The 12,056-nt window shown below is 39.1% G+C and overlaps 1 protein-coding gene across 1 annotated transcript; it reads right to left on the bottom strand.

The window, feature by feature from the left end:
- Positions 1-1,328: 1,328 nt before the first annotated feature.
- On the bottom strand, positions 1,329-8,722 carry TOMM7 (translocase of outer mitochondrial membrane 7). Its single transcript, XM_046021539.1, has 3 exons — positions 8,552-8,722; positions 5,831-5,879; positions 1,329-1,546 (listed from the first exon to the last, which is right to left on the bottom strand). Exons 1-3 carry the CDS (start codon positions 8,652-8,654, stop codon positions 1,531-1,533), a joined length of 168 nt encoding a protein of 55 aa, XP_045877495.1. The 5' UTR covers positions 8,655-8,722; the 3' UTR covers positions 1,329-1,530.
- Between the last annotated feature and the right edge of the window lie 3,334 nt (positions 8,723-12,056).

Genomic DNA, 12,056 nt, shown 5'->3' with positions numbered 1-12,056 from the left:
ACTAAAATTTAGCCAGGGCTGGGGCGGGGGGTACATTCTTAAGCAATTCTATGGGATTTAAAAACTGTTAAGTTTTTAGCAAAATCATTAAGTGCCTAAATTCATACAGATGTGGAAATAATTACATTAAGGGCTTGCCAAAAATGACTTTCCTGCAGTTAGCTCTCAGGAATTTCACTTTAAAATCCCCTTATGCAATAAGCCTCCATAATTGTCTCCTATGTCTCCATGGTAAAGTTAACAAAACTTGAGGAAATAGGCTTAAATAGTTCTGAGGGTTTTACATCAGAAATAAGGAAGAATTTTCTAGGAATGACAGCTCTAGTCACCTGAGATTATATTGATGATCATTCTCTACTTAAACACTGAATGTTTAAAACATTCAAGCCAATGGGCTCCTCCCCAAACCTATCGTATCTTACTTTAGGCCTACTTTCCTCCATTAATTACAATTCTCAAAACTAGGGATGTCTGAGTGGCTCAGTCATTACGTGTCTGCCTTCAGCTCAGGTTGTGATCCCAGGGTCTTGGAATCGAGCCTCACACCAGGCTCCCTACTCAGCGGGAAGCCTGCTTCTCCCTCTCACACTTCCCCTGCTTGTGTTCCCTCTCTCCCGCTGTCAAATAAATAAATAAATAAAATATTAAGAAAATTTCTCAAAACTAAGCAAATAGAGCTATTTTGCTAGATTTATGGAAAAGGCTAAATTAAAATAGGATTCAGATATATACTGGTAGAGAGGGGCACCTAGCTGGCTCAGTCCATGCAAGCATGCAAACACAGGTAGAGGTCCCAGCAAACCAAGATCTGGTACTGAAAACTAACTCCCATTATTGAATTTAGTAGAAAATACTAATATTCTGTAACTATCCATGAGCTCTTGCCCAGACCGCTCTAGATTCCAAACACCAGTGAGGAAAATCTTGGGACTCATTTAACTGACAGATAAGTCAGGCACACAACTCCCCAAAACCATCCCCATCCCCTACCAAGAGAGCCACAGAATGCATTTCTTTCAGTGGCAACTTTACTCCAATGACTTACAGAAAGGGCCAGTTCACCACAAATTGAGAACTGTGTCTACTTGTACTACCTTAGAAAATCCCAGGGGGAGTTATTAATTCAATGCAAAAGGAAGTGGAATCCACTTGTTAAGTGAATGGCCAGGAATTAACTTCAAAGTTCTACTTTTTAAGGTAGCATCTAGGCATATATATATATATATATATATATATATATATAAATTCAGTTTTTTTTTTAAAACCTAGAGAAGGCTAAATTTTTACCTAATAGACCACTATGTTTGATTCAAAAAGGACTCAAGACATAACATTGTTAAAAACATTTATTTTGATACAGTCTATGATAAATAAGTCAGTAGAGATTCCACTCTGCCAGATTCATCTGAGAAGAGCCCTGTGTCATTCAACTGGTGAATGTCTGAACGCCGTCCCATCTTTTATCCCAGCCAGAGCGCACACCTTCCATGTTGTTCCTGTCCATTGATTGCTTCCAAATCCAGATGACCTTTATCCCCAAAGTAAGCTAAAATGTTTGTGAAGAGGAGAAATAAATTAAACCCCAAAGTAAAAACTTAAATACAATTTAAGAACTAGAAGATTTTTATACATTTATGTTGGTGTTTACTCATCTAATTCATCAGAGACACTATAAGACAAGGATCATTCTCATGGAGCAAAAAAAAAAACAAAACCCAAGAGATACATATTTAAGGAAATACAGGTTTGTTACTTTTGAGTGTGGTTACCTATTACAAACAAAAAGGAAAATATAAGTTGAGGTCTGTCAAAAGGTAAATGATTAATGATTTTCATTAACATGAAGGACTGATGAACCCACAATATAAAACTCTATCATTATTAGATACCACATCAGTAAAGCTGAAAACAACATTTACTGAATGCTTTCAATGGGTCAGTACCATGTAGAACGTTCCCAACTCCCAATTATGACCTTTATTTTAAATACACAGAAACTAAGGCTTTGAGATGGTTACCCATCGTAAGCGGCAGTGTGATGTGACCCAGGTGCTCTTTTTTTTTTTTTAAAGTAGGGTCCATGCCCATTGTGGGGCTTGAACTCATGACCCTGAGATGAAGACCTGAGATGAGACCCAGAGTCGATGCTGAACTGACTGAGACACCCAGGTGCCCCTGACCCAGGTGCTCTTAACCATTACAACACACACATCCCAGGAGCAATTATTAGTCTTCATTTCAGCCTCAACTCTTACCTCAAACATTCCAGCCACTAACTAGGCCCAAATTCTAAACCATTTCCTGACTAAGTAACAGGATTCTGGAAGAAGACAAGAGGTGTTTCATTTCTGTCTTGCTGATTACAAATATGGTTTCCAAAAAAACAAACAAACAAAAAACAAATGTGGTTTCTAGTAATATGGCACATAAAATAAAACTGCATTACAAAATGATAACCTGAATATTCTATGAAGTTTTTTTTTTTTAAAGTATTTGCCTTTGCCTGGGAAAAAGCCCAGAATCCATCTATTTCCAATTTTCAAAAGTGTATTAAAATCTCCCATTAAGTGCCAAGTAATTTTTGCATACAGTTAAGAAATAAAAATGAACAAAAAAAAAAAAGAAAGAAAAATGAACTATTCATCTATTAAGGTCTCCTCCTCAGTGGTAATGAGCATCCAAAATAAAAAGATCTTCCTTGGCCTTACACAATGTGAACAAAGATTCTCTAAGTTAACCTGTGTTCATATATTTTATCTAAATAATGTTTTACTAGTTACTGTTCTGTGTTCATTAAAGTACTGCATTTTGTATATGGACTCATATCAACCAACATTTGCTGACCATGGATAATGTATTACCTGGGTGAAAGAGGACACTAAGACCAATATGGTCCTAATCCCCAGGAACCCAACAATTTAGCAAGGGAAGCAAACCAGTAAATCATGAACTATATTTAGATACCAGTAAATCATGAACTATATTTAGATACCAGCAAATAATGAACTAGACTTAGGTAAGTAGCATATAAATAAATGTATATATAAATAATAAACTTGGCATTAATGAACAATAAATTTTATATTAACAAAACACTCACATTAATAAAAATCCTATCAGATATTCTCTCTCTTTTAGGGTCCAGTACAAGCAACCCAGGAAGGCCTCTCCAATCAGCCTCCACATCACAAGCAGTATGGTATATGAAAAACTAGAGCTAAATAACCCTTTCCAGGCACTCAATCAATAATTCCCTAAATTGCAAACACCTTTGGAAGGAAACCAAAAGATGCCCCTAATGATAGAAAAGAATGAAGAAGCACCAGAGAGGAGAGCACCACTCATACAGTGAAGAAATGAAAAAGCAGGGGGTGGCTGTTCCATCCAGACGGCAACTCTGAAGGATCAACTCTTGGAAAAAGTGAAGCCCAGAAGAAGTACAACAAAAAGGCAGATTCTATCCCTGCCTCTGGATCCTGGATACCTGGGGCATAAAAAATGCTATTTCCCAGCTTGCAGATCCAGCCTAGAAGTCCTACCATAAGATGCAAAAAATGTCCAAAAAATCCACCAAGAGGTCAGAGTCATTTAATTAAGTTAATTCAACTCTTGTTGGCAGCTACTTTAGGTGCTTACAGGATATAACGTTATGTAAATAAGCAACAAGCACCATATGAAGCAGAGAAGAATTATGAGAACACAAAAACTGGAGAGGTTTCAACTAGGGGAAGGGGGAAAAGATTTAAGGAAGGGATGACATTTGAGACTGGGCTTTTCTAGACGTTGAATTTTCATCAAATGGAAACAAGGTAAAGAGCATTCCAGGCTAAGGGAGCACAAGCACTGGGACAAAGGCACAAAAATATACAATTTATTCTGGGATTAGCATGCAGTATCTTGTAGCTGGAGCAAGTTCTCACAGGAGAAAGAAGTGAGCTAAAGAAGATGACACAGAAAAAGATTAAAAATTACTATTAACAGTTTACTGCTCACATATTACTTGTCAAGGACTCATTTTACTTTATATACAATGTTCTTCCTCAATCCTCATGAAAACTTTATGAAGCAGATATTATACCGAACTTATAAAAGAGGAAACTTCACTCTAGAAAGAGGTATTTGATGATAATTTCCAGTACTTGGAGAATGTTCACATTGCTTGACCAGATAGTCCTTTCTCCAATGTTTTCTAAAGACTTCCCTATGGAAAAAACTGCTCTGAGGTCAATCAGCTAGTAAACAGCAGATACATTACCTCAAGTCCCCATTTTACAGTTCAAAAGGGATAGGCTAAGAAAAAAGGAACTTTAACTAGAGATCTCTGAAAGCAGTTTTGAGAAGCCACACCATAAATGTTTAAAGGGAGAGGAAAGTAAGAAAGCAGTGAGCAAAGATCATTTACTGAAGAACTTTATCAGGGAAAAAGAGTGATTTCAGAAATGGACAAACTGAGGGGCACCTGGTTGGCTCAGTGGGTAGAGTGTGCAACTCTTCATCTTGGGGTTGTACGCTCGAGCCCAGATTGGGTGTAGATACTACTTAAAAATGAAGTTTAGAAATGGACAAGTCTAGGGCACATACAGTGGAAACTTACGAGAGGAAAAACCCCTTCCTCTAAGAAAGGAAAGGCCGGTAAGGCAGAGGGGGGGAAGGAAATTTCTTAACGGATGGCACTGTGCTAAGAAAAAAGGTAGGATTATCTGGGGGAGCCCACAACACCCCAGTGGAAAAAGTGTAGGCTTCGGAGACAGACATACTTCACCACTTGCTCCATGGTATCAAAGTGACAATTAGAGATACTGGATATAAAGCACCTAAAACAGTTGCTAACCTATCATAGGTAACTGTTACAGGTATTACTATTACTTTCTGCCCATTCTAGAAAAAAGCGGCTTCGAGTAGGAGTTGGAAGAAATAAAACCTAGAAGAGCCAGTACAAAGTCTATTAGGGCAATCCACAAGGTATGTAAGACAGAGGATCAAGATGAAATCGCACAGCATCCATGCAGGTCCTGGTCATCATTGTGCCACAAATAATCAGTCCTTCCTAAAGAGCAACCCTGCCCGCTCAGTTTCTGCCTTTATATATATGTATGTGCACACAGGTACATATACAGCTTTCACAAGTACACATATATACATATACTTGTAAGTACAGGACTATGTATAGTGTGTGTACCTGTGTGCATGTGTGAAGTTTTCACAAGCGTTTATCTAACACTGGCAAGACTGCTTCTGAGAAATTCGACAGTGCATTTTCAGGGTCATAAATGTTCACATACTTTGACTTAATTTCCCATGAGAATTTCTCATAAGGAAATAAATCAAAACCTATAAAATCTATCTAAAAATGTTCACTATACTGTAATGTAAACTACTGAAAAACCTAAGTGATCAACAAGTTAAAAATATATGGGTTATCAACTTTAATTTTAGGTGAAGAAAATAAAATTCTACATATTCTTGTTAAAATCATCTAAAAGGCTGTCCTTATCTGAATGAAGATAAAACAGAAATATGGGTAAATTAAAAAGAATTCATTCACCTTTCAATGTGGTAGGATGATAAATGTGTTGTTTTTCTTGTAAATATGTTTCATTATGGTTATAATATGGTACAGCAAATGCAAACTAGGAAGGAGAGAGAAAGCAATTACCTGCTAACACAAGCTAGACTGGTGTGCAATGACTGCAGTTCCCCAAAAGCCCAAAACCATACTGACTAGTATAGCTCCATTACAATAAATACCATGACAACTCTTTTGCCTCCCGGTGATTCAGCACTAAAAGATGAACATTTGCCCTGAAATGCTTATTTGTAAGAGCAGTACCTCAAAACAGTTGGTTCAGGCATTCCAGGATCTGCACCCCTCTTGAATCCTGGGGGAGAAAGGGAAGGAGGAAAAAGAGAATAAATAGCAATTAAAACCCTAGCAGACAAAACATTTATCACCAAAACTTTTCAAATCAACCTAGGGTAGCTAGAATGATCTACTAGCACCATCTAAATATACTTGTGTGCTACAGAACAGTCTTGAATTTTAACCAGAATATGAGATTATGTCCAGGACTAATCAGTAGGGAGGACAAATAACCTTACTCTGATTACATACACAATTAGCACTATAGCCCTTAGCATGCACTGTTACTCTTACTCATCACCCAGAAAAAAGATGACACAACTGCTAAATCACACTGGATAAAAGACTACAAAGAGCAAAAAGGTTTTTTTTAAGAAGTACATTTTTAAAAAACAACTGAGAATATTTTATTGCCTACAAACCTCTTTTTATAAAGCAATCAAAGATTGGAAGAAAAAGAGTGGGGAAAAAAACCAAGTTACTGTTTAACAACCTAATTAAATCAATTACTTCTATTACAAGGATGATTAAAAAGCCTTTTATCACTAACTGGATAACATACATGCTAATTTGTTGGTTAAAATTAGCATCAAGAACTGTGCGGATATGAAATTTTACTCCATTCTCAAGACAACAAAGTAGGCTGCCAGTTTCACAGATGCTGGTAGGAGACACAACATCCTGAGTCAGAAACAAAGGAGAGTTTATCACTCTCAGCAGTAACTATAGTCAGAATATCATCATTTTTAGATGAACCCTGAGTTTAGAGAACCAGTCTTTTGTAATGGGCAGTGAGCACTGTCTCCCCTTCTCTCCTTTGCTCTAAAAGGAAATACTATTTTTCAAAGTTGTTCACTCCACAAACATCCTTAAAAAGATAATACAGAAGGGGTGTTTGGGTGCCTCAGTCGTTAAGTTCTGCCTTTGGCTCAGGTCATGATCCCAGGGTCCTGGGATCGAGCCCCAAATCAGGCTCCCTGTTTAGCAGGAAGCCTACTTCTCCCTTTTCCACTCTCCCTGCTTGTGTTCCTTCTCTTGCTGTCTCTGTCAAATAAATGTTAAAAAAAAAAAAAAAAAGGCAGGGGAGGGGGACGCCTGGGTGGCTAAGGGGTTAAGCCTCTGCCTTCAGCTCAGGTCATGATCTCAGGCTCCTGGGATCAAGCCCCGCATCGGGCTCTCTGCTCAGCAGGGAGCCTGCTTCCCTTCCTCTCTCTCTCTCTCTGCCAGCCTCTCTGCCTACTTGTGATCTCTGTCTGTAAAATAAATAAATTTTAAAAATTAAAAAAAAAAAAAAAAAGAAATCAAAGGGACCAAAAAAGCAAGATTAGACTAAAAAAAAAGACCTCTTCCCCTCCCCCCACACACAACAGTGGAAAAAAGAAGCACAAAGATGGGGCAGGATCAAAGTCCATTACTTTTCTTGGCTCAAAGGAGAACTAAACCTGGTCTCTGACTAGCTAAAACAGGCCCTTCTAACGTTATGTGACAGCTTGGGGGAGGGGAGAAGGAGAAGGGGCAACAGACCCTATAAGAGCAGGGTATCATAATTATGTGCTCTAATCTTGGACACCTACCTACACGAGATTGCTAAAATCTGGGAGAATATGCTTTTTTAAAAAAAAAGCATATGAAAGAGATAGGGAAAAAAATCTTTTAAGTCTTTATACTCAAGTATCCCCAGGTTACCAGTTGGCTTGCATTTCATGGGAAAATCGGAGCCACAGCTACCTGGAAAACATCCAGCAAAATCAAAGGCTCTGTTAAGACTAAGAGGGACTATACTTTATCTTGAACCGATGCATGACACCAAAAATAAACAGGAAGCAGCACCTTGTTAAAATCAAAGGGTTTTAAAGCATGAAACTGAGTTTTAGGAAATTTCAAACTTGATGCCCAAATGACAGAGCTGGCGTTTTCCCTTTCCACTGTACACCTAAAACACTGTGTGTCAACTATACTTCAACTTAAAAAAATTACAACGAAAAAACGACTCTAGCAAGGAATGCGATAAAGTTCCAACGTGCAGGCTTAGTTGAAAATATCTGCCGGAACGCTTACAAATATTTGCGGTAGGGCATGGCATAGTGCTTAAGAGTAGGGACCATTACTTGAGTTCCAAGCTCCCCACTTAACAGCTGTGTGGCCTTCAGCAATGAACAATATTTCTCTATGACTCGATTTCCTCACCTATAAAATGGGATCTATAACAAAAATCATTCAAACCCTTCATCGTACAGTTGCTGGGGGAGCAGAAAAATGCAAAAACTAATGTCAAAATCATACTTCAAGGCAGTGGCATATTCAAGAGATCTCCAAGCCTCTTTCCACTTAGGACCACCTGAAAAGGTGAGGACAAATATACCCGAAAAGCCACCTAGTGACAGAGTAAATAAGTCGCTTTCAAATACATCATTTCGTCTAACTCTCCCAACAATCGTCAAAGGTCACCTCCATTTTTAAAGATGGAAAAACAGAACGGGATTACGTGACTTGTTAAAGACCACAAAAAACAGTAAATAAAAGACCAAGAGCTCTAACTCGGGTTAGACCGATCCCACTGACTAAACAACATCAAAGGACATGCACAGTGTGGTCGGGTCTAACTCTCCCGCCCTAGAAAGCCAAAAATGGGAGACGAGGCCTCCGCACACCCTTCCCTCCCGGCTCCTCCCAGGTTCTTCTCCTACTGACCCAGGTAAATCACGAGAGGAATAAAGCCCCAGCGGATAGCAAACTGGCCGCCCTTAAAAAGCTGCTGCAGCCTCTGCTTGGCCTCTTTGCTCAACTTCACCATGGCGACAGCCCGGGCAGCGTAGCGAAGAACCTCAGCAACAGCCACGGCGTAGGGAATCCGAAAAAGAAAGAAGATGCGCACGCGCCGAACACAGCATTTACGGCAGGAGTCGTGAGCGTCGCCAGCAGAGGTCGTAATTCACCGCCGGTCCTGACCTGCCCCCCCGCCCCTACGGCGCCCCCTACGGATGGCGCATGCGTGTCTGGTTCTCCCGTCACACTGTCTTGTGCCTGTTTTCCTTACGTTTTAGGAATCCTGTTTTTGATCACTGTGGGATACCGAAGGCAGTGTTTTTGAGCTTCCCCCAGCCTGAAACGCCCTTTCTCCTTCCACAGTCTTACCCATTTGTTAAAGTGCACCTCCAAGTGTTCCTCGCCTGATACAGGAGGAATATTAAATTCAAAAGGAGTATATTTTAGTCCTGACTCTACTCTGTCTTGCTGTGTAGTCTTGGACAAGTTACTTAACCTCTCTCAGTATCAGTTTTTTCAGGCGAATGCTGAACTGCAAGAAAGGTTACGAACTGGTGTTCAGTAGGGCCCCTATCCATGTTTTCTTTTGACTCCCGCACTGTTTGGTTGTTTTTCTCCCAATCTCTCTCTCTCTCTCTTTTTTTTTTTTTTTTTTTTTTTTGTTTAAACATTATAAATTACTAGACAACATTATAAAGTTTGAGAAATTACACATGTTAATCTGGACTTTTACAAAGAAGCTGGGGGAATCCCATTGCAACAATCAACAGGAGTAAGTGGGAAATGACAATTCTAAACTTGGTTTAGAATTGCAGGGGTTCTCACCCCTGGCTTCACATTAGACTCACTTGAGGAGATTTAAAGACATACTAGGGCTGGGACAAACTCCTAGAAATTCTGACTATTTAGGGATAGGACCTGGCCATTGGTTTGCCATTGAAGTTCCCCAGGTGATTCTAAAGTGAAGCCGGAGTTCCCAAATTGTGATTCAGTAACTGCCTGACCACTGTTGTTATTTGAGCTGTTGATCCTAGATAGGACTTCTTGATTTCTAAGGCTGTAAGAGATTTCTAAGGCCTTGTCCCTTAAGCGTTTCTTGGATTATCCCCCAAGATATGTTACAACATTTTCTGTCTAATTCGTAAGGTGCCCAGTGGCACCTGAAAATTTCCCTGGCTTTATGGCTATTCCTGTACTTGATTTCATCTTCATGATAATAACCTATGACTCCTGTATTTATCTATAAAATGAGAACTACAATTTATACATACATACATTTGACAGTTAAGGAAACTGTTTCTAATCTTTTTATCCAAACGCCTGATACATAGTAAGGATACATTTCTGTCAGTTGAGCTGAACAAAACCAGTCATTTGCCTTCATCAAACATACATTGAGTATTACTATACGTTAGGAACTAGAGATATAAGATTTTGTTTAAAGGCATTGCACTTAAGAATTTCGTGTTTGGGGGCGCCTGGGTGGCTCAGCGGGTTAAAGCCTCTGCCTTCGGCTCAGGTCATGATCCCAGGGTCCTGGGATCGAGCCCCGCATCGGGCTCTCTGCTTGGCTGGGAGCCTGCTTCCTCCTCTCTCTCTCTCTGCCTGCCTCTCTGCCTACTTGTAATCTCTATCTGTCAAATAAATAAATCTAAAAAAAAAAAAAAAGAATTTCGTGTTTGAGTGGAAAAGTCAAGAGTAAATATGATTCCAATGCAATGTGAATGTTCTAAGTTCCATAATAAAGTCGTACACAACATATGATGGGAAAGCAGATGAATCTGGGGAGGGGAGAGATAGCACTGCGAGCTGAGATGATGAGAAAAAACTTCATAGATAGCATGGAACTTAGCTGGCTTTGATGAGTGTTTACAGGTCCAGAAACTCTACTTTATCTATTGAGGGAGAGATTGACTCCTTTTCTTTAGACTTGGCCCCTCCAGTTTGCCCTCCAAACTTAATATCCTGCTGCAGAACTTCAGTACTAAATCATTAAAAGATATATAAAAAGCACACATAAGATATTTCTCTCCTATTATAATAATAGTCACCGTCTATTTTTTTATGATGTGCATAGAGGGAAAGAAAAATAGAAAAATATATTCCAAACTCTTTGTAGTAATAATTATTTCAGGGAACAGGGAAGGAATTATTGGAAATCTGCAGTTTCCATGTATATATTTCTGTATGTGTTAATTGGTCTTCATAATGTGTACATACAACTTTTATTAAAAAAACAATAAAGGTAGATATTAAAACAAAGCCCCCCCAAGGACTCCCCTCTGCCTTTAGGATAAAAGATTAAAGATCCATTGCACAGGGTATATGGTCCTTGAAAGTATCATATTATCTTTCATCTCTGCTGTTACCTCTGCCAGACATGCTTTCCCACACCCTTTTCTTATTTAAAAGCCAGTCAAGTATCTCCTCCAAGATGTAATCTTTGACTTGCTCCTGCTCCTGTCTAGGGCAAGTTGAACACTGTTTCTCTGTGCTGCCACTTTTGAGTTGATTTATTATTATTTAAATGCCTATCTCCCCAAGTAGATTACAGGCAGAAACTTTGTCTCATTAATCTTATATTCCCAGTGACTGTATTTATAAACACTTGTAGAATTGGTGAATTAATTTCATCAGGAACTAAAAGTCTTAGTTAATCACGCTGCTTAATCGCCACAGAGCATGTATCTAAAAGGCTTATTTGTAAATTTACAATTAGAGATATCCTTAACAAAAGAACTCACATTCTCCTTGCTAGTGAGCAAGAATACTCCGACAATCAATTAGAAGTGATAACTTGGGCACTTGGGTAGCTCAGTTGGTTAAGCATCTGACTCTTGATCTCAGCACAGGTTTCAATCTCAGGGTCATGAGTTTCAAGTCCCATGATGAGCTCTATGCTGGGTGTGGTGCTTACTTAAAAAAGAATGATAACTAATACTTACCAGGCACTTACTATATGTATGCACTGTGCTAAGTGCTCACATGTCTTATTCATTGAATCCTCACAGCTCTGTGAGGCTGTATTTTCATTCTCATTGTATAGATGAGGCAATTGAGGTGGAGGGAAGTGAAGTAAATTTCCCCAAGTCCAGATAGCTGGTAAGTGGTAGAAGTAGGATCTAAACCCAGACACTCTAAATCCAGAACTCGAATGTCAACCACACACTGGACTGCCTTATAGAAGAGACATAAATACAATACTAGAAGGAAGAGTTATTGTATATTCACAAAGAATATTTTCGTGAAGCTGTGACAGATGAAAGAATTCTTTCCATTGTACTGGAGCAACACACATGATTAGACCAAAACCTAAAGGGATGACCAGTATCCTAAAGGAATGCTGACTGGCTGAACCAGATCAGATCCTCTCTAAGTGAGATTTGACTCAGACGGAAAGAAGTAACATTCTCACTGAAGCTGGTAAGAC

This window comes from Meles meles, chromosome 10 (assembly GCF_922984935.1).
Source record: "Meles meles chromosome 10, mMelMel3.1 paternal haplotype, whole genome shotgun sequence".
In the NCBI taxonomy this organism is placed as follows: domain Eukaryota; kingdom Metazoa; phylum Chordata; class Mammalia; order Carnivora; family Mustelidae; genus Meles; species Meles meles.
Note: the sequence above shows the minus strand (reverse complement) of the source record. Positions and strands in the feature narration are given on the sequence as shown.